General features: G+C 42.9%; 3 protein-coding genes and 6 non-coding genes across 9 annotated transcripts; 7 read left to right on the top strand and 2 right to left on the bottom strand.

Annotated features, from left to right (window-relative positions):
* Positions 1 to 690: 690 nt before the first annotated feature.
* Positions 691 to 4,135, top strand: LOC133128166 (small ribosomal subunit protein eS8). The gene is made up of 6 exons (XM_061241494.1): positions 691 to 779; positions 1,652 to 1,758; positions 2,200 to 2,299; positions 2,708 to 2,883; positions 3,156 to 3,285; positions 3,971 to 4,135. The coding sequence occupies exons 1-6, from the start codon at positions 776 to 778 to the stop codon at positions 4,078 to 4,080; spliced, it is 627 nt and encodes a 208-aa protein (XP_061097478.1). The 5' UTR covers positions 691 to 775; the 3' UTR covers positions 4,081 to 4,135.
* LOC133129868 (small nucleolar RNA SNORD46) lies at positions 1,836 to 1,943 on the top strand. The gene has a single exon (XR_009708869.1). It is a non-coding gene; the product is annotated as a small nucleolar RNA SNORD46 (small nucleolar RNA).
* On the top strand, positions 2,437 to 2,506 carry LOC133129865 (small nucleolar RNA SNORD38). Its single transcript, XR_009708866.1, has one exon. It is a non-coding gene; the product is annotated as a small nucleolar RNA SNORD38 (small nucleolar RNA).
* LOC133129866 (small nucleolar RNA SNORD38) lies at positions 2,942 to 3,009 on the top strand. Its single transcript, XR_009708867.1, has one exon. It is a non-coding gene; the product is annotated as a small nucleolar RNA SNORD38 (small nucleolar RNA).
* On the top strand, positions 3,552 to 3,624 carry LOC133129867 (small nucleolar RNA SNORD38). The gene has a single exon (XR_009708868.1). It is a non-coding gene; the product is annotated as a small nucleolar RNA SNORD38 (small nucleolar RNA).
* Positions 4,136 to 4,194: 59 nt separating the features above from the next.
* LOC133129883 (small nucleolar RNA SNORA35) lies at positions 4,195 to 4,325 on the top strand. Its single transcript, XR_009708884.1, has one exon. It is a non-coding gene; the product is annotated as a small nucleolar RNA SNORA35 (small nucleolar RNA).
* A 468-nt stretch (positions 4,326 to 4,793) lies between these two features.
* LOC133129888 (small nucleolar RNA SNORA47) lies at positions 4,794 to 4,921 on the top strand. Its single transcript, XR_009708888.1, has one exon. It is a non-coding gene; the product is annotated as a small nucleolar RNA SNORA47 (small nucleolar RNA).
* A 566-nt stretch (positions 4,922 to 5,487) lies between these two features.
* best4 (bestrophin 4) lies at positions 5,488 to 9,838 on the bottom strand. The gene is made up of 9 exons (XM_061242730.1): positions 9,687 to 9,838; positions 9,465 to 9,559; positions 9,089 to 9,322; positions 8,383 to 8,537; positions 7,998 to 8,075; positions 7,451 to 7,603; positions 7,115 to 7,195; positions 6,729 to 6,937; positions 5,488 to 5,728 (listed from the first exon to the last, which is right to left on the bottom strand). The coding sequence occupies exons 1-9, from the start codon at positions 9,836 to 9,838 to the stop codon at positions 5,488 to 5,490; spliced, it is 1,398 nt and encodes a 465-aa protein (XP_061098714.1).
* Positions 9,839 to 14,123: 4,285 nt separating this feature from the next.
* On the bottom strand, positions 14,124 to 20,823 carry si:ch211-106k21.5 (leucine-rich repeat-containing protein 55). The gene is made up of 2 exons (XM_061243470.1): positions 20,608 to 20,823; positions 14,124 to 17,290 (listed from the first exon to the last, which is right to left on the bottom strand). The coding sequence occupies exons 1-2, from the start codon at positions 20,711 to 20,713 to the stop codon at positions 16,041 to 16,043; spliced, it is 1,356 nt and encodes a 451-aa protein (XP_061099454.1). The 5' UTR covers positions 20,714 to 20,823; the 3' UTR covers positions 14,124 to 16,040.
* Positions 20,824 to 24,875: the final 4,052 nt, after the last annotated feature.

Genomic DNA, 24,875 nt, shown 5'->3' with positions numbered 1-24,875 from the left:
TAAGGTTTTCACTTCAAGCCTAATTTGGCACACCTGATTCTACTAATTAGCAGCTCAATGAGATCTGAAGCTGTTGAGTGAGGTGCCTGTTCCTAGGGTTGGAGTTAAAACCTATAGAATCGTAAATCTCCAGAAACAGGGTTGGTGACCACTGCTATAGATGTTATATATGCAGCACCATTTAGTTCTAGTGTGGTGAGAAGGCAGTTGAAAATGTATTCTTTGGCTGTGCTATCCATTTATTTATGATCTTGAGAAACATTGTTGAAGGCATTGCTGGGCTATGCAATAGTTAGTAATTTAATGTATAAATCAGACTGGGATTATGAAATTAGGCTGGCAACTCCAGCACAGTCGAAATCTAAATTCTAATTCCAGACACCTTAATTTTCTCCATGTCCCTTGCTAGATTATCAGTGGACGCAACTCCAAAAACGGATGATCAAAGCCATTTTGCACCTGTATATCATTGCGCTTCAGTAAAATACCACGATAGAATAATGGAATTCTAAAACTATAATGCATTGTATTGAATAATGTGATGAATGAATTTGTATCGGTTTCCTTGGTTTGAAAACTAAAAAGAAAACAACATCCAGTCCGATAAATGTACTTCAATTTAACACGCAAACACATTTAATTTCCGCCACGCATTGTCACTAATTTCCGTCCTATTTTTGCCACGCAGTGACTTCTCGTTATTACTCGCGATGTACGGTCGCTTGAAACCTGCCCGTGAGCCTTTGCGCTTCCTCTTTCTAGCCAGCGCCTGAGAATGGGTACGTTCTTTTTGGAGTCGTCGGTGTGACAATCTGTGCTCATCTTCATCTTAACAGTGGGAATATGGTATTTAAAATGGGACAAAGGTTTAATAGAAATATAATGAACGTGTTTATTTCAGTATTGCAGGGTTTTCATTATTAATTGTTATTTTGTTTTGATGTTCTAAAATCTTTGAGGGCTACCTACGTCTCAAGATGGCTGCTCGCATGAGTTTTCTGTGGCGATAAAATATTTATTTAATACATTATTTGGATAAGGTTACTTTTTGGTGTAAATACGGATCAGTAGCCACATTTCTGTGTTTAATGGAAACCGTATAACCAACCGGTTTATTTGTCGTTTGTTTTGCGAAACTGCCGCGAGCTTATGTTATTTCAGTCATACTGCTGCTAGTCGTCAGGGCCGCAGGTTTGCCATGCTTGAATTAAATGGGAGATGGCTAACTAACAATTGTTTGAATAGATAGGAAAATATTAACTAATTATGCAGGGGTTTGCGTACTACCATGCTTAGATGTGGAGCCGAAGTTTTACTGCAAATTGCCAGTAAAAAAGTCAGACAAATCGTAATGACGGTTCAGCTAGCTAGCTTGAAATGTTGACTTGGGATAGATCAGCCTTACGTTAAATGTAGCATCTCGTGCGGAGCAGCACTTGGCTAAACGGTGATGCTTCTCTAGCTAACAAGGGAATTGGTGACTGTATAATGGTGAGCTGAGTGTAAATGATGAATCTCTTTTTGCTGAATCCGATGTTAATATGCGGATAAACACCTTGGAGAACTGAACACTCTGAACACCGTACGACGAGATCGCGTTGGATGCCCTGTTGTGCGGTTGTTTGACTTATTCTGTTTAACTCTCTGCCAGGTATCTCCAGGGACAACTGGCATAAGCGCCGCAAGACCGGTGGGAAAAGGAAGCCCTACCATAAGAAAAGAAAGTATGAACTGGGACGCCCTCCCGCGAACACCAAGGTAAAGTTGGGACGGTAACACCACGTGTTTTGCACGCTACATCTAGGATCAGCGTTTAATTGTGTTCTATCACGTGCAATGTGGATGATGAGAACGTTACCTTAGGTAGGTTTTTGTTTTGACCGTTTTGGTCAATGCGTTTGGCCTACCAATGCTAGGATTTGTCATAGTTACACTGACACATTGCCGTGATGTACTAAGCCTCCTGTGTTTGGAAATTTGTTATCGTTATTGGTGTAAATGTGCTCAAGCATGTTTTTGGCCAATACAATTTTTATATTTAGAATTATATGCTCTGCAGTATAACTGTTAAGGAATAGGACTTTTAAATTTCTAGTTGTCTAGAGTAGTGTTGACTTGTGGATAAGAGCTGCTAAATCAAACCGATTTAGCTTGTTTTTCTGAAACGCATGTTACGCTAATTGTCTGCGTTTTCCTCAGATTGGTCCTCGCCGTATCCATACAGTGAGAGTCCGTGGTGGAAACAAGAAATACCGTGCTCTGAGGCTCGACGTCGGCAACTTCTCATGGGGTTCAGAATGTGAGTGAGTCCATCAGCTAGTGAGTTTGGTTACGTGACACATGGCCTCCCATTTGGCTGCTGGTGTTAAAACGAGCCTGTTTGGCTTGCATGTGCTACAGGGCTACTTGCTTTTGGGGAAATCTCTACAGCTGGTCTTTCTGTGACGATAACTTTGTCCAGTTCTGCTACTGAATGCAAGTGATGTGATTTGAGACTCTGAGGAAGACTAATGGAGATTGAATAATGGCAATATTCAGAGCAAAAGGGTGGCTTTAGGCCTACTTTTGTGTGTGCATATTGTTTGGTGTAGTAAGTACATGCATTATGTATGCTACCTTGTACCGGAATGTTGCGCTAAGGATCATTTGCCAGGTTGGTGTGTGTATTAACAGGATATGTTACTTAAGTGTGATTATTTGTTTGCAGGCTGCACTCGTAAGACCAGGGTCATTGACGTGGTGTACAATGCCTCCAACAATGAGCTGGTACGAACGAAGACGCTGGTGAAGAACTGCATCGTCCTTGTCGACAGCACCCCCTACAGGCAGTGGTATGAGGCCCACTATGCTACCCCTCTCGGCCGCAAGAAGGGAGCCAAGCTGGTACGTCCCGAGGCTTTAGTTTTTCACCTTTTTAGAGCGATTGAAGTGATCTTGAGTCTTTCTGTGAGGATAACTTTGTCCAGTTCTGCTACTGAATCTAAGCGATGAGATTAAGACTCTGAGAAAGACTAAGATTAAGATTTACCTGGTGTTAAAGATGTGTGTAATAAAATGGCTAGCATTTCTTTTCTAGGATATTGTCCCAGTGTAATTCTGTTGGCTGATACGCATGTCCATCATGCCCAGGCCTGACTGAATGTGGCTCATTTCAGACTCCTGAAGAGGAGGAGGTCCTGAATAAGAAAAGGTCGAAGAAGATCCAGAAGAAATTTGACGAGCGCAAGAAGACCTGCAAGATCAGCACTCTTCTGGAAGAGCAGTTCCAGCAAGGAAAGCTGCTCGGTGAGTGCCTGCTCCCTCCCGAGAGATCTGTCCAGTCCTTGTGCCTTAAATACTGAAATTTGTCCTGAATGTTCATGCAAAGTACATAAACATTCCAGCCAAAATGTAATCAGTACATTATAAATACTGCTTAAAAATGCACAGGTCTCATGTTTAAAACTTCAACTTCAATGTCGGAAATGCATAGTTCTCTGAGCCCAAACACATCTGAATCATCCAAGCAGTCACCTTAAAATCAAAAGCATATTTGTCTGGGAACTCCAAATCTTCAAGTGATGAAATTCTATCCAGTTCTGCTACTGAATCCTCTGCGATGAGCCTTTTATGTTTCTGATGAAGACGGACCTTTACCCTAGTTGAGTTTCCCAGCGCTGAAGGTTTTGGGGAGGGCTGCTCAACCCTGTTCCTGGAAATCTTATCTTTTAGGTTTTCATTTTAACCTTACATTTTCTGCACTTAATTCTACTAAACGCACAGATAAACGAGATCTAACTGCTGAATGAGGTGCTTGTTAGGGCTGGAGTGCACCTACGCGATGGTAGACCTCCAGAAACCGGGTTGGGCACCCCTGTATTAGGGGCTGTCCCCCCATTGAGGTAGCCCTCAGGAGCGGCCTGCAGTGACTGCTAAATGAAGAGTGAAGACGGACTGGTTAATTAACGCCCGTGGTGTCTCCCTCCCCCAGGCTGCATCGCCTCCAGGCCCGGACAGTGTGGCAGAGCTGACGGCTACATCCTGGAAGGCAAGGAGCTGGAGTTCTACCTGAGGAAGATCAAGGCCAAGAAAGGCAAATAAAGTGTATAGAGAAGTTTGATACCACGCCAATAAAATCTACAAAAATGCTCCCCCATTCCATGCGTCCCGTCTCCTTTTTGTTATGGGTTCTGTGGACCCCGGAGCTGAACAGCTCCGCACTGCTAAGTGACCGGTTGGCCCTCTCCATGGGCTTATCAGTCTCATTCCGGTGCTAGATCAACCTCAGTTTGCAGAAGGGCTGCGTTAGACAACTGGCTCCTCCCTTTCGAAGGCTGAGAACACCTTAAACTTGATTGAGTATTAGAATCCATTGCTAATGTTGGTGTTGACGGGGACCGATTGAAGAAATGTAAGTATTTTAATGTAGTGCAAACTATTGGATTAATAAAGCGTTTTAATCTCAATTTTTGTCTTGTGTGTTCTGTTGGCTGGTGGAAACCTGTCGAGTTGCAGGAATCGCAACCTCTAACTAGTCTCCAACCCTGGTCCTGGAGAGCTACTGTCTGCTGGTTTTTGTTCATTTTAAAATCTCCCGATTGAGACTCGGGTGAGGTGACTCATCTATTCATTCTTGTAACAAAAGCCAGCAGACCCAGTCTCCCAAGGACCACTGCTCTGTGAAATGTTGCGTTTACACTGTTGGGGTATGTTATGCTTAGAATGTGGCTTCTGTTGAATTTCCAACCAAGTACAGCACAAAGTCGAGTTTTATTTACATTGTTCAAGTTTATTGGCAATTTGTACATGAAATGTGGAGGGTTGAGAAGGTTGGGCAGCTGGTCAGCAGTGCTACCTCAACTGGTTACAGCCTCCTAGATCAAAGCTCAGATACAGCAGCTCAACCCAAACCACCTTCCAGGTGGGCTGAGTGCTGTATCTGTGTACATGTCTTCCACACAGTAACTCATTGCCAAGCTGGAGGCTTTACACTTGAACTTAGGTTATAGGTTTGTTTTCTATGCTAGTGTGAGCACACTTAATCATGGCAATTCTTTCAACACTTTACATCAAACTTGAAATTAATCATAGTGACTGTTTTTTGGATAGTTGCAACAGTATTCTCAATTGTTTTTTGGTCTATTTTACTGCTAGATCCTATGCTAGGAGTTACAGCCTTTGAAAGTTCATGCTTGACTTGGATGTGGGTAATTTACAAGTTCTGGATTAACTTTGATTTAAAATAAAATGGGGGAATTCTAAAATTAATAAAATTGTTTTAAATAAATTCTATGACTTCCTCTGGATGTTTTGCCCCATGTGTTTCGATCAATATATATTAGACCAGTAGTTCCTACTACAGTAGTCTTGTCAACCTGAAAGTTACATTAAACATTATTTGCCCATATAAATGATCACTTCAGGCTTCACTCTGGTTTCAGCAGAAAGATGGCAGTACCCCAAGGCCTTTAGTTTTCTGGGTTCTACAGAGATGGCCGGTTTCTTCTTTCAGCTTAACATCTTCGCGTCTTCCTCGTTTATAGATTCTGACTTTTCCCGTTCGGGAGTGCTGCTCTCTGCGCGGAGCCGCAGCAGCTGTAGCCCCTGGCTTCCTGGGATGTTGTTCTGGTGCCCGGTTGCTGGGAAGGTGGGGACGGGGAAGTGGAGCTCTGTTTGGTCCTTTGGCGTCGGGGTCACTGGGGTCACGGGTGTCTCTATGGTCCGTAGCTGCAAGGAGACCTCACTCCCCCTGTTTGAGCAGCACAGCATGTTAGCCCTGAACCTGAACACCAGATTCTTTCAAGTGAAATGTCTTTGCATTTTTATGTTCTGGAAGGCGGCAAATCGAGTAGGTGCCCTTCATAGACCCAGGCTGCACCACCCTGTTCTTGAAACGACTGCTCTTACCTCCTGAGACAACGTGGCCAATATGGCACTGGAATGTCACTGTTCCTTTTTTCTTCCCTTAATTATGTCTGCACGCTGTGCTTCTCGAGTGGATTAATGCTACTCCACGACTCTTTCCAAAGTCATTAAATGCTCGAGTGAACAAATTGCTGCTTTAATGAACAAATATAAACACTCCTCCCCAATTATCAATTGGTAGGTGTTTAAAATGCTGGTCTGGATTTCACCCATGACTAGGAATGAGTTTGCTAATGAGTCAATCATGAAAAAGCTCTCTAAGAAACGATCGTTATCCCCGCATCCATTAACACTCATTTATGCAGTTTCAGAATGTACATTCTCAATTTTGTGTGACTTTCAATATTAGAAACAGGCAATGTGTAAACACAATTTTACTTCCCAAACAAAGTAAAACCTTGAGTGTGCAGAAAGGCTAATGGCTCGTAAATATTTGTAATTTAAAGAATAAATGGCATGTATTAGTAACACACCCATTCCCATTCTCAAGATCAAAAGATGAACTCCTACCCAAAGTTATTTTAAAAGGATTCTTGGTTTGCACCCAAGTATGACCAATTCACTGTGACATCTTGTTGTAAACATTCAGCTATTCAGACTGAAGAAGACATAACTTGCTTTTTAAAAATTCTTTTAGGCCTTTTTCAGCTTTATTGGACAGTATATAGTATAGAGAGACAGGAAGAGTGGGAGCGAGAGAGAGGGAAAGACATGCAACAAATGTCAGATGGTCGGATTCGAACCGCCGATGTCGCAGCTCGCGATGAGCATGCGGTCAGTGCTCTACAGGCTGCGCCACAGAGACACCCATAATTTGCTTTTACGAGTATCTCGTGATTGATGTGAGAAAGCGTGTAAGAGGCAAAAGGCATTGGCTGCACCTCATGTCGTAGGTGGACCCCATGAAAGGCTTTAGGGTCTCGGTGGCTGTGGCCAGGCTATAAGGGATTGTGAAGCCTTCCTCCGTCCAGTACTTGTCCTTCTCACTGGGTGGAAGGTTCTGGTACATGTCATCAACAGCCAGCATGGACACCTATCCCACCCCGGAAAAAAAACCAAAAAACCAAATATTGTACTGTAATGAAGCACAACTTAGAATCCATTAGAATTATGGCTTTGAGATAAAATATTTACATTACAGTCATTTGGCAGACGTTCCTATCCAGACCAACGTACAATCTTTACAAGCACATATATTATCACCACTGACCTGGAAGTTTCGGTCAATCAGCTGGTTTGTTTCAAAATCATCGTCATCCTCTCCAAAAGGATTGATGATCAGTTCTCCGACCTATTAAAGACATTGAACAAAGCCCTCCCTGTTTAAATAATTAAACCCCAAAACAAGCTTTCCGCTGAAAATGAGGCCAGTGGCGTTTCACAATGCAGGAACATTGAGTTAGCCGGATAACAGCACTGAAAAAACCCAGAACCCTCCCAAACCTGGAACATGGATTGCAGTTAAAAGAGCTGTTCCGGGTTTTTACTCCGCACAATTTTCCAACTAACTCCGTAACCCTGCTTTGTGAAATAACGTGCGTCCTACCTTGAGCCAGCCGAAATAGAAGAAGAACTGCAGCAGAGTGAACACAGGGATGTACATGTCCAGGCTGTGACCCTTGTATCCTTTAGCGGGGTTCAGGAACTGCCGTCCAATCAGGCACGAGGTGAAGAATGAGTACACGGCCAGCGTGACCACCTGCAGTCAACATGTTCACTTGGGTATGAGTCAGAAGGGGGATACGGTTGTGTTTATTTCAGATTAAACCATGTTAAGTGGTACGATTTTCACTTCATAAATCATGTGCAACAAAACAATGACGGCACAACTTGCCCTGTCCAACCACTTTTCCATGATGGGACAAACCCTCTCAAACTGTCTTTGACAGCTCTGTATCTAAGGACAACACATTTTCTACTTACTTTACTTTGAAGTATCCCTTTATAACAAACAAATTGAAAATTTGTCAAACAAAGTATGCTTTTAAAGTAACTCAAAAGCAGTAACCCAAGGCGTGAGCTGGATATTACCAGACGCTTTCAAAGAGTGAAGCTTCCACCCCATTTCAGGTAAGTGGAAGGCCTGCTGTTACCTGCGTATACACGAGCGGGATGCTGATCCAGTCGTAATGGAAGAGCATACTGCATTTGCCTCGGTAGTTATTCAGTTCCTGAGGGACAAGAAGGAAGGAGACACAGCACTGTAGTTCAATACATGGGAGTCACAAAGAATGTTTCCTTTCGAATGTCGCAGGTAGAAAATCTTGTCACTGGAGTGGTACCCTAAAGGTACATAGAATTGTACCTATTGCCAGCAATACTTAGAACATTAGGGTACTATTTGAGGGTACATTTTTTCCCCTTAGATAACAGAAATGTGCCTCTGCTGTACCTATATTTATTTGAAATGGTATAAATCAGATTTTTCAAATGTAGTGCTCACACAAAATGGCCAGTAAATACAGAAGGTTAACGTACGTCCATGAGCAGTCTCAGGGCGATGTCGTCCCTCACTCTCCTCTCCTTGCGTGCCTGGGCTGCCAGGTTGGAAAACCACGTCAGCGGCATCCAGTACTTGTTGAAGTCAGAATACAAGTTATCCAGTTTCTTCTTCTCTTCTCGCGTCATAAAGCCTGTGTGTCAAAGAATGGTAGGTGTGAGTAACCTGGCAACAGCCTTACAAAATCTACACAAGCAAGAAAGGAACCAGATTATAGTGTACACTTAAATTCTGTGTAGGCTCCTGAGGCAAGGAATGAGCACAATCTGTGCAATATGCTATTAACTTAATTAGATATATGAATTAATATATGGACAAATAAATAATACAGACTAGCCAGACGTTTTAATTACACAATTTGTAGTAAGCCTATTTTCGTTTATTAAGGTGCAGCCCGCTTAAAAAACAATTCTACTAGCCTATATTGTATACCTATTTGAATGTGTTGGTTAGTTATCTGTTTGCTTAGCAAATCCTTTATCCAGGGCTACAGTCTATCTTCCATGTAAAAAGCAATTATAGCATATTTGCAGAAAGAGTTCAGGAAACGTGTCAAGCCAAAGGTCCAATTCCCTAACCACGCCACCGAATTCACCCTGCCTAGCAATTCCGTATAAACATCATTGCATATATTCTATTGCGTTCATGAAAAGGCGTTCTTCAAACTAATCCACGTGTTATCACCCGCTTCCACGACGTCGTCCAGGCTCTGGAAGCGTCTGCGCACGCGCGTGCTGATGGAGCGGAGGATGAGGACCGAGGACAGGTTGGCGTATCTCATCAGCGTACGTCGCAGCAAGCGCCCCCGTTCGTCCGTCCCGTGGACGTTCCCCGACACCGCCATCATGAGGTTGTCCGGCAACGGGAAGCTGGTGTACTGACCCCACCAACGGTTAAAGGCCAGGGACACGTAGAATCCTGAAATTCATTGTATTGTATTATTATCTCTTGTATAATAACGTGGATAGATGCAGCAAAATCATTTTCCAGAATAGTTGCATACTTATAGTATAATAGTTGCAGCAATCAACAATCAAGGATTGTTTTAGCTTTGCCTTACCTAATACAAATGACATGGGGATAAGATTATTGACCTGGTCGCAGTAAATGGCTGTCAGCTCAAACAATTCCTGCTGCTTTGGGGTCAGAAAGAATCTGCAGAATTCACAGGAAAAAAAAACAAAAAGTAATTCTTATGTATCTTCTTGTTCTTTGTGAATAAAATTAAATAATGTCACAGGACCACACATGGATCCAGTTAGGTAATATAACCCCATCTTACCTGTACATAACACTGAAGATGCAGTACAGCCCACTGAAGAGCAGGAACTCCTTGTACAGCAGCTTGTAGATGCTTCCCTTCCACCTGAACAGCAGCTTGGAGAAGCCCCCAAACTTGGCATTCGCCACCTCAAGAGTGTAGGAGACGGTCATGGCTCACGTCAGCAAGTGCAGTGTACAGGAGCACAAAATGGCTGCCAATAAGAGTGAAAAAAAACAAAAAACTTATTGAGAGTCCATGTACACAATCTGCTCATTGAGTACAGTTGTCTTTATAAATTACAGAAGACATGTCGATGGTGCCGTGACTATTAAGTGCTCGATCCATTTAATTTGCACCTCTGCCTTTTGGCTCTCAGATGAAAGCATGATAGCGTCAGCACAGCATTATTCCTCCTATTTGAGTGGCGGCTGGCTGATCGCCACGGATACCACACCTCGTATTTGGGGCGAGAGAGGCGTGATGGTTCCCAGATGTAGCCCCTGTGATGTCATCTCTCTTACCTGCCAGGCGGCCGTCCACCTCTGCGTCCGCTCCGCTTCTCGGGCCTGAGAAAGGGAGCTCTTTCTTCACTTCTCCTTTTATCTCTCCCCTTTTTATTTCCCTCTCTCTCGCAGCCTCTGTCCTCAATCGCTCTAATTTATGGGCTTGGAACCCTCAGGTGTTGTAAAAAATGTTCCTCCACTGTCAATATCTAGTGGGTTTGTGAAACCTCAGTGAAGGGCATGTTGGTGTTGGCTGAAAATGCTTGCATCACAATTTCAGCCATAGAAGTTGGAGTCTATCATCTTTCTGGAACATTGCCGACTTACAGAAGACTTGAGAAAATAAGAATACTTAATTACAGATGTAAATATTTTTAAATCTTTTTAAATTTTAATGAATTAATTAATTATTTTTACTATTTTCTTATTATAAGATATCTATAATCCCTGTATTTGGCCCTTTTCTTCCCATTTGGAAAAGCTACTTCTAAACCCATAATGACAAAATGAAAGCATTTCGGGGCTGCCTGTAGCATAGTGGTTAAGGTAAATGACTGGGACCCACAAGGTCGGTGGTTCAATCCCTGGTGTAGCCACTATAAGATCTGCACAACTGTTGGGCCTTTGAGCAAGGCCCTTAACCCCACATTGCTCCAGGGGAGGATTGTCTCCTGCTTAGTCTATTCAACTGTACATTGCTCTGGATAAGAACATCTGCCAAATGCCATTAATATATTTAGAATTGTTTTACAAATTAATGAAAAATCCCAAACTTGAATCTCTCATTAACATTAGTATTCAGACCCTTTGCTGCAGCACTCCAAATTTTGGTCAGGTGCATCCTGTTTTCTTTAATTATCCTTGAGCTGTGTCTAGGACTTGATTGGAGTCATTATGGGTTATTGAGTTTAGATTGGTGGGCAAAAATCCTATCCATTTAAAGTGTGAAAGAAAGTCTGAATACATTCTGAAGCCACTGTAAATAAATACAGGAACACAAACTTGGAAAACCTGGGAGTAAGTGAGAATAGGGCTATTGTTGCAGTAACTGTGTGAAGTTTGAATTCCTGTGGGAACACTTCCTCTTTTGTTGGAGCCCAGGTTTACTGTGTGTACCTGTCAGCTTTCTCACCCGGCCCAGGCTAATTCTGGCTTTGCTTAAAGGCATGATGTATTGATCCTGGGTTGTATAACCCTGCGCTGTGACTCCATTATGTCTCTGCCAGCATTTGTCACGTGTTCGCACACGTGATTAAGCTATTTTCTGATGATGCAGAGTGCTTGATTGTGCGTCACTCGTTTTCCCCATTAATAGCAAGAGTTCAGGCAAAATACATTTTGATTGACTGTTTGAGTTGATAAAAAGTCAGTATATCTTAAAAAAATCTAACAAAAGAAGCCCAAAAAAGTGACAACAACACACAATAGTGCGATGTCATACCTGGCTTTGTGTTTCATGTCGCTCAGCGTGTAAATGAAGTATGGCACTTTAAGCAGCTGAAGATACTACTACTTCAGAAATTTGAGATAAAAAACATATTTTGAGAAGGATGAGATACATATTTTGCAATGCGTGCAATATACATATATTCACTGATTCAAAAGTATCAAATTTCTGAGTGATAACAGCTATTTTGGTTTCATATTTAGGCATAGTGCATTAGGTTTATGTTACATAATGGTGTATACTCATTGTCAGATATTGGATTCCATCATGGCAGGTTTTCTTTTAAATCTGACAACTATTAACTGACAGAAAACTATGCGATGTTGATTGTAGGCCTACTTTAGGTTTGAGGAAGTACCAGACTGTTACGGCTGCTATCTATCAAACTGTCACTTTTCATGGAATTCAAAAAGGTATTTATTGTCTCTTAAATAAAAATAAATAGTTGTAACTCACAGCAATCTCAACCATTAACGGAGTCCTGGAACAGCAGGAATGGAGAAGCTTTACCATCTCTTTTTACAGTCACTAAATGGAACAAATTATAGAAGTTGTATGCTAGTTCACTTTAGAAGACACGTAAATCAGGCGTGCGCTATCTCCATCACAACCTATCTTCCCCTTATTTAACAGGAATTAATTTGCGTCTGTGTTGTTGCACTCCATGAACACCAGGGGGCTCTAAAGCGCAAACTTGGCTTTCGGTGTCCTCTCTAACCCCTTATAAGAAACTTACAGGAAACTTTGACTCGCTGCCCAGTTCCGCTCATTTCGGGGACAGGTCCTGGTCATGTTTTGCTACCGCGCTTACAACATGGGAGCATTGTTTCTCTGGGCTCGACTGCAGTGCTGCCAATCGCAAGAGTGCAAACAAGTGCTCCTTTATCCCAAGTGTTGACAAAATTAAAATGCCCTTTATCATATGTATTGCTTTCAAGTACTTGTATCTGTTTGTGTAATCTTAAGTGCAGGCTTCACAAACAGCTGTTTATTTTGAAATTGTGCGTGGAAGATTGTGACACTGAGTGAACAATGCTTTCCTGCCTCTGCAATGTTGTGCCATTAACAATACAGTAATATTATGCAGTAACTGTCATGTTTCTAACTAGCATAATAACATCCTAACATATATCCTAACACGAAACTAAAACGAATTATGTGATAACACAGGCCGATTCACAGCCTTCTCCTGCAGGATAATACACAGAAGTGGCATACTGCAGCTGCCTCCATTATCTACTGTCAAACTCCCATAATTCCTTTCTCTTCGAAAGTCGCGCCTCAGACCAGGTAAAGTCCTCTGGTCGCCCTTTGGCATTTCGGCGGGTGGATGCTCGTGGCCAGACTTAGCCTGTGCGTAGCGATGGGAAAGTGCGCTCTGATAGAGGCTCTTTATGAGAACACAGAGGTGGCATAGAGCGAGAGGCTGCGGAGCCCCCAGATCACGGTTACAGGGGAACAATGGCAGGTCTTCATGGGAGTTCTCAGTGCCAGTGGGCCCGGTACCTGCTGAAAAAGGGCAGGGCCCAGGGTCGACGGCACAGCTCCAGTCAGATAATCCAGATCTAATGCTGGCAGGTCCCCTTCCCCCTCTCACTGTACAACAATGCAGAGTCCAGGGGCCATAACGTGGAGTATGCTGGCTGCTGCCCTTCAGACTTGATTAAGTGGTTGTTTTAACAGGCAGTGTTGAATCGCTTAACCTAGTGCTTCCCAAACTGGTTAACTTAGAGGTTCCCAAAGTGGGGTACGCAGAGACGAAGGGGGAAAGTGGTGAGTAATATCTGACCCCCAAAAATGTATAAGTACAAGTCAACCACTTCATTGTGAGTACACTTTCAGCGTCCAAGTTCAGTGTCTCTGTAGCCTCACCGATATCAGCTTCCACAGTTCCACAGCAAGCTGAGAGAACCAGTTCCAGTGAAGGTAAACCAATGCCATAATTATAAACTTTCACCCGGGGTGAAATAAGAGCCTTTACCTCCCCGTCCTCTCAAGGCCTGTACAGCTTGTTCACAGGGAACATGCCTACAGGACAGCTATTGAAGCAGACTCTCTGTGAATAGTCTTTTCTCCGTTTCACAGCCACAACTCCTGTTCACCATATTGAAATATATGTATATCATCATTACATTATTACATTACATGGCATTTAGCAGACGCTCTTATCCAGAGTGACGTACAACAAAGTGCAGATCAAACACAAGTACAAGTGCGAAGAGGACCTGAGAGGACAGTACAGTTCCGAGTCCTAGTGTAACCATACAGATATAATCGGAACCCTTGAAGAATACATCAACTTCCAAAGTTGCATACCACAACGATGCGAGCCATAACAGGCAGCCAGAGGAGGTTGCTGAGCAGGGGGGTGACATGTGAATGCCTGGGAACATTGAATACCAGACGGGCATTGACAGTATATGACTGATGATTGTTATTATTCACATCAATAATAATCATATTGAAATCACTTCACAACCCAGTTTAATTAAAGCAAACTCAAAATGCAGTAAACAGATATTTATTTATTGCCCTATATCTTTACAAACCTGTACATATAACTGCTCATTCCAAAGATGTAACATGAAAAAATCTCTGTAAAATAAAAAAATGTTCAGTTCCTTCAGCAAATAGTAGTCAGTCACATAAGTTTGTCATGTACTTCAACAGTCTTTAAACTCTGTATAATCCCTGGTGCAAATAACCTTCACTCATTAGCGACAAACAACAACAGAATTTTAATAGTTTAATAGCTTTTTCTTTAATAGCTTTTTAATGCGACAGGTGACGATGTTGACCCTTATCTTGTTATAACACTGCTGTGGAAAGGCACAGTTAATGAGAATATTATTTTATTAAGGAGAGGTTTAGATGAGGTTTGCAGAATATGTGTTGATGTATAAACTGAGAGGTTTGACTTTGGAGCCATATGGAAATATGGGTCACACATGGGTCAGCCATGTCTACAGTACACTACAGTTCTTCAGCGTCTACACACCACAATTTATTTTTAAAAGTATCATTTTACAGTTTCTTTTACTTCATATTAAAACTTTCATTCAGGAGTCTGCCAAGATGCAAATACGCAACATTCAGAGCAAGAGTGTCTATGGAAAGCAAAGAATGATGACCACAATGGACTCCTGTGCGCAACAATGCAGCCGGGTTATTTTTAAATTACAGGAACTTCCACACCTCTTCCTCAGAGTCAAATTAGCTAACAAGTTTGCCCGAACACTGCTTACAGTTCTCTGTAAATCTCAACCCAAAGGCACTGTACGGAAGAATGTAGAGCAAGAGTGTGGTCAGCCATGGGCTTTCCGGAGGTCACTGCGGTTGTGTGCGTGTGTGGGTATGGTTTGGGGGGCAATACAGGTGTAGAAAGATACTGGTGGGTTTGTTGCTTCATGCCGTTAAGCAGAAATCCGTGCACTCCCAGATCTCTGCACGGATGGCAGCTTGTCTCCATTAGCATTCTCCATTGGTCTCCTGCAGCTGAGCTAGTCTGATCTGGGAGGGAGATGATATCTGCAGGGGGTACGCCCTGACAGTTTCAATGAATGAGGGGATTTCAGCGTAGGGGTTTCAGGGGGTTTTGTGTCAAAATAAAAGTAAAAACACTACATCACTGGATTATTTCTATTCTGGGAAATAATTATGTCATTGTTGGGTAGTGGACAACAATATTGCTGTATATTAATGTTCTTTTTTTATATAAAATTATCAAAAACATCAACTCAAATATAACATCATTGTCAGAAAGTACAGAAAACAATTCCTCATATTGGTGTATTTTTGTACTTTCTTATATCAATAAAAATTATAAAAATTTCCCTTCAATTATATTTAATAAATAACATTCTCATAAAGTTGATGTCATTCACTCATACGGAAAGATGTTTTAGTTTATAAGTCTGATTGACTTCAATTGTATTTAAACGCAAGTGAGTTCGTTCAAAATAAATACATGGACAACAAACAGAACATTGTCATAGTAACAAGAATCAAACAAGTCAAACAAGAATGGGAATCTCACTGTTGGAAAATCTAATATTTATAGCTTTTGAGCAACAAGCATAACTATAGATTAATAGTAAGAGGACATCACGCAAACTGCATTCTATTAAAATGTTATAAAACTTGTCAAACATTTTGAGAAGCAAATTCACAAATTAGTTAAACAAAAATAATAGTTTATTGACAAACAATATACATTTCAGTCCTGGATTTCCCCAGTTGCTACGTGGGTACTCAGCGTCACGTAACCAGACTTCACGTTAAAAAACCCACCCCGGTCTGTAATCCGGGAAGAATACGGACAGCTCGCAGTGACGGACGCGTTGTTCAGGCGCGGCCGTGAGGCCGGAGCGGTCCGGTAAAGGTCCGAGAGGAGCTGTGGGCGGAGCCCCTGCCCGGGGCCGGTCACGAGGACAGGTCCACACTCTCGTACTCGCAGTGGTCAGAGTCCTCCAGGTCCATGCCGGGGACCAGGCTGTAGTACTCCGTGGACTGGGCCAGGTAGGCCTTCTCCCGGTCCGCCGAGTCCTTCATGACCTCAGTGACGCTCACCGTCTCCGGGTCGGTCCTGTCGCCCTCCGCCTGGCTCTCCGGCCGCTCCTGGGACTCCAGGCTGGGGGCCGGGGGGAGGTCCTCGGAGGTGGGCGGGTCCAGGGAGTCGACGGAGCCCAGCTTGACCTCCACCTCCTCGTAGAGGTCCCTGCTGCTGCTGAGCAGGTCGGAGGAGGGCCGGAACATGAGCTGGTTCCTCAGGAGCACGTCCCTCCCGATCTTCCCCGCTCCCTCGGGGGTCTTGGGTCGCCCCCGGCGCCGCTCGTGTTCCGAGCCGTTCCGGTGCGGCGCGGCGGGGCCGGTTACCGTGACGGCGGTGGGCTCGGGGGTCCACTTGGCCGGCCGGAAGGTGGCCTCCTTCCTCTTCTTCTTCCGCCCGCAGCACCAGCACAGCCCCAGGGCGAGGAGGAGGGCGAGCGGCACCAGGATGAAGAGCAGGGTGAGGCTGGGGATGTGGCACACGTCGGACGACCGCACCGACCACACGCTCTGGCCGGAGAGCCTGTTGGGGGAGGCGCAGGTGAGGTTCCCCACCACGCCCTGCCAGCTGCTCTCGTTGCCCCGGCGACCCCCCTGCAGCTCCTCCACCAGGGAGCAGGAGCAGTCCCAGGAGTTTCCGGAAAGTTCCAGCCGCTGCAGGCCGGGCAGGAACACGCCGGGCGGAAGGACGGACAGCTGGTTGGAGTCGAGCCGCAGCTCCCGGAGATGGCTGGAGCCCTGCAGGAAGTCGTCCGGGAGCCTCTCCAGGAAGTTCCCCCCCAGGTCCAGCACTCTGAGCTGGGTGGCGTTCGCCAGGAAGCCCTCGGGAAGCGTTCTCAGCGCGTTGCGGCCCAGATACGCCTCCCTCAGCCCGGCTGGCAGACCGGCGGCATCCGGGATGTGTGTGACGTTACAGTCCGACAGGTCGAGGACTTCCAGGTTCCTCACCTCAGAGAACAAGGCCCACGTCACACTGCCGAAGGTCGAGCCAGAGTAGTTCAGGCAGCAGGCTTCCGCAGGTAGCCTGCTGGGAAACTGAGCCAAAATGGTCGCCCTTGGGCACTCACACCCTCTCACTCCTCCATCCATCGCACACAGCAGCAAACACCAGAGAAGCACAAGCCCTGAACAGTGGAGAAAGAGAGATACAACTTCAGCCATTACTGTTCATCATTAACCCTTGGCTGAACATTCTCATGCTGATGTAACAATCACAACTGGTGACTCAAAGCAATGGAGTTCTGGAAAACACTTTCAGAAAAATCTACCCTTCAAACGGTTATTAATGTCTTGGCCATTTGAGTGCACAGCAACTGAAATGCTGGTTTTAAGTCTTAGCATAACATGTATTGTGTTTCACAATGCAGCACTGACAAAGCACTTGAGAGAGTAATTTCAGGGTGAATACCATGGCATGCTCAAAGAAAAAAGCAGCACAATGCTGGCACTGTTTTCAGGTGAATGTTTAAAAAAAAGATTTCCCAAGCTGACAGACGAACAGGTAAGTCACAAACAGTATAGAAAACAGTGAATCAAAATCAAATAAAAAATGAACATCAGGCTTTGGCTATAAAAAGTTCCCAAGCCAATAAAAATGACCACTTATGCTACTCACAAAGCCAAGTGGAAGAGACTAGCACTGTGGTTTCATTTACAAATGGCCTTGTGATAGTGATGTTTACTGAGGCTGTTGACCCTCTCTGTTCTGCTGTTCCTTCAGACCGTACAAAGCTTCCCCAGGCTTGGCCCCTGGGCAACTGTAATTACCGTACCGGTCCCAGTGCAGGTGTAAACAAGCCACCGCTGCCTGGCAACCGCTCGCAGGCCCCCGTGCCGTTGTGCCTCGCCCAGCCCATCGCCATGGAAACGTCATGAGACTGGGGACAGGAGCAGGCAGACCACCTGTGTTCTTGACTACACCCAGAAATGTAGGTGGCTAGCTGGGAAGCGTCAGCCGAACAGCAACAGTGCCCGTAGGACAGGTGTGTCAGGTGGGAAATTTCCTGTGACTCTGTGGCAGAAATGGCTTCTTTGTGGCCATGGGTGGCTCAGATCGAAGTAATCGCACATCGACTCAACACAAGGGCTTACAGACAAGACTGAGCAAGGTCTTACCTCAACAGCGACACATTTTACGGTCTCCTCCAAACAATTACAAGCCGATTCATCCTTGCATTAACTCGAGCACTCTTTTTAATTTAATTCTAAAGGCTGTTTTATAGAAGCAGTCCAAGAATAGCTGAGTGTTTTCTCCACCCTAGGCTAGATTTAAGAAGCTGCCTGAGAATATTTGTTTACTCTTGTAAACGGTCCCACCCCTAATCAACACACACAGACAACAGCACATAATTTCCCCTGTTCTGGAGGAAGTGGTTGGAAGTCCATGCAATGATGATTATCCAATTCACAGTGATCACATATGTAGCCACTGGCCTTATGTTGTATCACCCTACAGTGTAATGAATGCCATATATAACTGCATATCATCAGCTAAATGTTCAGGGTGAAGTCATCTGTAACAGAGTACATAGGAGTCCAATAGGTAAGAGTTGATCTCACATTTAACATGTACGTTGTACATACGGTGTGGTGACTGAAAGTCAAAGTGGTTCTGGTTATCTCCACATAGCCCTGTTGTTTGCATGATCGATGGAGAGTGTGTTACAAAACTACCCTGTTCTAGCAATCTCAAAATCCATAGCTCAAAGACATATTCGTGGCTATTTTCTCAGACTTTGACATGACATGACAAAGAGCAAAACCATGGGCAACAAAGGAGGCCCTTCAACGTGTACATGAATAACTTCTTCCCAGTGAAGAGTGATGCTTTTATAAAAGAGAGTGCTGTCCATCAGCTTTAAAGTGCGTTGGTTGAGAATAGCCTGCGATTAAAATGTCTTTGTTTAAGCCAGGCTGGAGCGACACACTCCCTTTCCTCCATGGTCTCCCTTCCTCCGCGATTACAATGATCGACGAGTAAACAGAGGGGATGGAATGTGCTTATACCCCCAAACTGCATCGCCCAGCCACAGGAAACACACACACACATACACACACACACACACACACACGAGCCGGGACAGATACTTCCCTGTCGTTTAAGCTGACTCTCTGTTTGATGGTTTATCAGGATCAGCTGACACAGGGTGCCTGATTAGGTGGATGGACAGTGGGGAGGTGGGGGTGGGGGCTTCTGAGCAATAAATACATGTTTGAAGAAATACATCTCTTCACTCCAGCAAAATCCTTTATGCAACAGACAAAACATTATTTTTCAGGCTTGTGAAATATGAATATTTTAGGGATGGATTTCAGGAGCTGACACAATAGGATGTTTTCTACTTTGTTAAAAATGGGCTGATGGAGTCAAGCGCGCAACTTTGTCCTTTGGCCGCAAATAACGATTTTAGTGGGTTTAAAATACGACTCGATACTTAAAATAAACGAGCGGCTTGTGAAATAAAAAAGGGAATACATGCGGTGTTTGGTTTCGAGAGATAAGCCGCTAACTACGGGGCTTTGATTGAACTATAAATCAGAGCTTAGGGCAGTCTCCTATGGCAACAAACGAAGTCGAATGCTTATATGATTCACTGTGTATTCACAGCCTTCACGCCTACCCGCTAGTGTCAAAGTTTGAGGGTGACTTCAGTTTCAGGAAACGCAACTGCCTGAACATCCTGACCTGTCATTATGGAAGTTTCATAGAGGTATAAGGAGCGCGCATCGGAGCCATCTAATTACGGAATTAATCAACTTATTCGTTTTAGTAACATTTTGCAAAGGCTTAGCTAAAACACTCAAAGGCACCGTCTGGAGGTCGAAAATGAACCTCCTTGCCAGTGGAATTTGCTCGACCTTTTCCAAGTAGCTGCAGACAGGGATGATCTCATTATGGAACAATGTGAACAGTTATACACCCTATCCTGAGTCTGTTTTCCCCTCAGAGATAGCCGAAGTGTTAACTTTATCCATGAGCTCAAAATCATTTTCCGAGGATAGGGTACACGTAGGCTACTCCACACCTGTGATGCTGGTACACATGCACGGCCTCACCTTCACAACGGTCAAATACACCAAACAAGTAGCCTACCAGGTTGACTAACTTAAGCATAGATTTAAACAGCCAAAATTCTGTATATTCTATTTTTAATCTCAGTATTTCGTTAGTAAATCAAGGTAGAAATAAATCTCACAACGTGGTGTGTTCTTACGCACACTGTAGTGCTGTCAACCGTATTAATCAAATCACTTGTGTTATCTTACATGGGAAGACCGAGACAAAACAGAAAATATAACGCGCAAAAGTAACACAATCCAGATAGCTACTAGTTTGTACATTCACAATACAACTTTTTTCATGCTCAAAGTTGTAAAGCGCATAGTCTATCTACCTAACATTATAAATTAGACGGGTGAAATGATTTATTGATAGGCTTACCTTCAGATAACATGGCTGTAACCTGTTGCCGCTTTCTCTGGCAGCAGCCGTGTGGGATCCGATTCGCTGGAACCGTTGTCAGCGAGGCGAGTAGCCCAAGCCCCATAACGTCAAACTACCCTACAGTCCCACGCCATGGGCGTGTCTCCCCTCCGCTACAAACGTTTGGAATGTGGACCTTCCACTTCCTCGTTTGCGGCGTTTGTGTTGGCGCGAGCGTCCCACCTCAAACAATACCTGTGTGCAATTAGGCCTATAGAGGGATTAAAGACATGATAAGCCGGAAACGAGCGGATCATAGGTAAATCACTATAATAAACACCGTAGTGTTGGTAGATGCTCAGTCAAAAACAAAATTGGATGTTGTCAAAATAAACACAGATATTTCACGTGGGCTATATCAAATTAAAATAACTGGACATTATCGAGAATTGAAAACATATATTTAAAACATAGCTATATGTACATGACCCATATTACGAAAGTTATTCTCAAATTATATTTTCGCAGCACACTTCTCATATGTGAAGTGTAATAAAGTATTTTGAAGTGGTATATCCAGATACATATGTAGGCTACAATGTCAATGTACAAATACACCTGTCTGCTTCCTGCTTATACTCGTCTATTGGACATAACTTTGAAATGAGTTTTAGAAATGTATTATTATTATTATTATTATTATTATTATTATTAATAATAATAATTGTAGTGTTATGATTATTATGATTTGATAAATGCATTGTGAATGTATTTATCATAATTTCATATTTGTCACATTTCATTTAATAAATAAATAGCTTATGTAATTATGCAATGAAATATTGACAATAGACAATTGACAAACATAGCCATTGCTATTTCTGTAGCTATATACCAGTTTTTCCTTATAGTAACGGTCCTTCACTCCATGCACGCTTCATCCATATAAAAATGTCAATCATAAGGTGAAATCGGCCGATATACTCTATGGCTCTGAAATCCGGCTGGAATTTACGTTTTATTACAGCCCCCTCTAGTGGATATTTCGTATTCTGCAGCTTCAGAATCTTTGGGCTGGCCAGTCGGGCAGCCAGGAGGAAAGCTCTGTTATATCTTCAGGAGATCACCAGACCTCTGGCTGCTCACGTGCAGGTTATGTCGCCTGTCTGTTTCAGGGCTCTGTGCAATGAGCTTCCCACTGCAGTCAGAACAGCACAAACCTGCCCATTTCCCCAGACTCGCCACTTCATATTGCATCCTAACCCCTTTCAAAGTGCTTTCATTTTCTCTTGCGTTGTCTGGATTTCCTTCTGGACAATGCTATTGGCATACATACATGGACAGTGCTATATGCTGTAGGATATATGTTTTCTGTCAGGTGGTGCCTTCTTTTCTTACAATACAAATGGTTTATTGTTAAGCTGACATCACTCTCATTGATTAGGAATGGGCCTCTGCGTCTTCTTGGTGATTTTTTACAGTTCTGTGTTCCTGAGAGTTACATTTGATGTTCTCCACTTCTGTACTACTGCAGAGCCATCCGCTGCTCTGGATAAAACCGTCTGCCAAGTTATTGTAATGCAATGTAATGTGCTACAGGGAGAGCCTCAAATTAACTCCAACCCAGCATATATTCATCACATACTGAACTTTCCAGGGTTGTGCTGTTGTGTGACTGAGGCATATGATATTTAAATAATTTCAGAAATTAATATTCATTATATTTGTCTTGGATGTGACCTCAAATCGCTCAGCTGGATTACACTGGAGGCTTACCGAATTTGGCGGACTTGTTGGAATGGCTTAACTCCCTCTTGCTTCAGTTAAAATGTAATGTAGCACACTGGCCAGTTGGTGGTGCTATAGTGCATGTAACAAAGTGTTAATATTTTGATGTTAATAAATGTTAATGTAGAGTCCAGCCCCACAATCCTATATGGCAGTTACATTACATTAGTGGCATTTGGCAGACGCTCTTATCCAGAGCGACGTACAGCTGATTAGACTAAGCGGGAGACAGTCCCCCCTGGAGCAATGCAGGGTTAAGGGCCTTGCTCAAGGGCCCAAACTTGCACTACTCCTCGGGGTTAGGGAAAGGCTTATGGAATTATTAAATAAAATTATGATCTTGGGAAAGGGTGAGGGCAAAGTTTAGTCTTTAGTCTTTAGTCTACAGTTTCATGAATATTGTACCCTTTTGTGAAATACATTTCCCCATATAAATGATGTCAACGCATTTCTTTGTTTTTCTTTTATTGGACTGAGTTGATAAGTTGTTTTTCATCAACTTTGATGGAAAAACCAGCGATTTAAGACCGTTCCGAAGGCGAGAATCAGCGTTTATCGTTCGAATTAGGGTTAGATTAGGATTAGGATTAGGGTTAGGGCAAGATTCGGGCTGTGTTTGGAAAGGGTTAGCACCAAGGTATCTTCTCACATTGGAAGGATTGATAGAAACACCTGTGGATTTCTTCACATCTTTTTTTTTTTTCAGATCGATTTGGTGGTCCTCATTTTTTGAGGAAATAGTACATATTTTCTTGTAAAAATGGATTTGTATTGATGTATATTTTGACGTTATTCTTTTTTTTTTTTTGGTGAAATATATTTTCATGATAAAGTTAGGTCCTAACAGCCACTGAAGAAATATAACACTGATTGGCCACATGGTGGTACTATAACTCTCATTTTAATTTAAAACATTCAAACAGTCATAACTTCTGCCCCGTTTTGAGGTAGACATGAAACCAACCTCAAAAGATGTCATAGTGTTGAATTTTTCAGCATTTTTCTTTATCTACATGCTACTTCATCTACAAAAATATGCTCTGTGATAACCCAAGCTCCACATGCAAAATCTTGTTACAAGTCTCAGGTCAGAAGGAAGGGAAGTTGTAATGTAGATGCTGACAATTCCATATCCAGGTAAGGCACTGTCATTGGACTGAATACAATGGGAGTATATTAGAGATATTTCAAACATCTTCCACAGCATAAGTGGAAAATAACATAATATGTTTAAAATATATAAAGTCTCTAAACCTCTAGAACATTCAGCTTCTGGAACATTTTGAAATTTGTGACCTAAGAATTAGACGGTCCTAACTGCGTTATGGCTAGCGTAGCGGTTAAGGTACATGACTAGGACACGCAAGGTTGGTGGTTCAAGCCGTGGGGCCCTTGAGCAAGGCCCTTAACCCTGCATTGCTCCAGGGGAGGCTTGTCTCCTGCTTAGTCTAATAAACTGTATGTCAACCTGGATAAGAGCGTCTGCCTAATGCCAATAGTGTAATGTTCTGAGATACTGAGCTTCAAAGATACAACGTGAATGGGATCCAAACAGATACAACCTTTCATATTTTGCATATTCAGTATTTTTTTGTACTGTTTAGGGAACACATGTATTTAGTGCCCTATAAACAACATATTTATGACACTTAAATTCATTTTTCTAAAAAATGTCTATTATTTGTCTATAATTCTCAGTTCACGAATTGTCTGATAAAAGAACAGCCATTTACTAACAATGATTTGATTATATATGATGGCCTAATGTATTGTAACTCATTCATACATTGTAACTGATCATAATGTGGCACACACTGATTTACTTTCATGCTTCTCTTGTCCAGCCAGAAAATGTCAACGTACTCCACTGTATATTTCCATTAAAATGCCACTAGGTGGCAGTGTATGCAAGGATAAACCCTAGGGTCGGCTCAGAAGCCGGTATGTGGAGCTTTTTTTAGTTTAGCGGGGGAATAGTCACATCATATCAGATTAATAACATATTCCTTTTTAGCACTTCTCTGCAGTCATGTGTTTCAATGGAAGGTTGTTTCATCTTCTGCCCTTCAACGCCCACATGTTCCAATCAAACCCAGGACATCTGATTCATATTGCTCAGAAACCCCACCCCTAATTCTTCATCCAGTTAAGAACATTATAATCACATATTATTTATACACCTTAATGGGTTAAGTTAGAAATTACATGAAACATTTACACATGTGCATGTAAGCTAACCACAAAACAAAATAAGTTCATGTTTCTGGTCTATACCCTTCCTAAGCTAAGATACCTGTCTTCTGCCATTAACAGGGAAAAAAATAATTATTTGCTGAAGTCTAGGGACATTGTGAACAATTCAGGTTTATTTGGAATGTGGAGAAGGTTTCACATCTTGCAGACAGCATTAAAGTATACTTATTTAGGTCATACATATTGTTTCTAGCTCCTTGCTTTAAAGAGTCATACATTTTCCTCGGTGAGTCACCTCAATGAAG

The sequence above is a fragment of the Conger conger genome, chromosome 5 (assembly GCF_963514075.1).
Source record: "Conger conger chromosome 5, fConCon1.1, whole genome shotgun sequence".
In the NCBI taxonomy this organism is placed as follows: domain Eukaryota; kingdom Metazoa; phylum Chordata; class Actinopteri; order Anguilliformes; family Congridae; genus Conger; species Conger conger.
The sequence above is the reverse complement of the archived record's forward strand: the minus strand, read 5'-3'. Positions and strand labels throughout refer to the sequence as shown.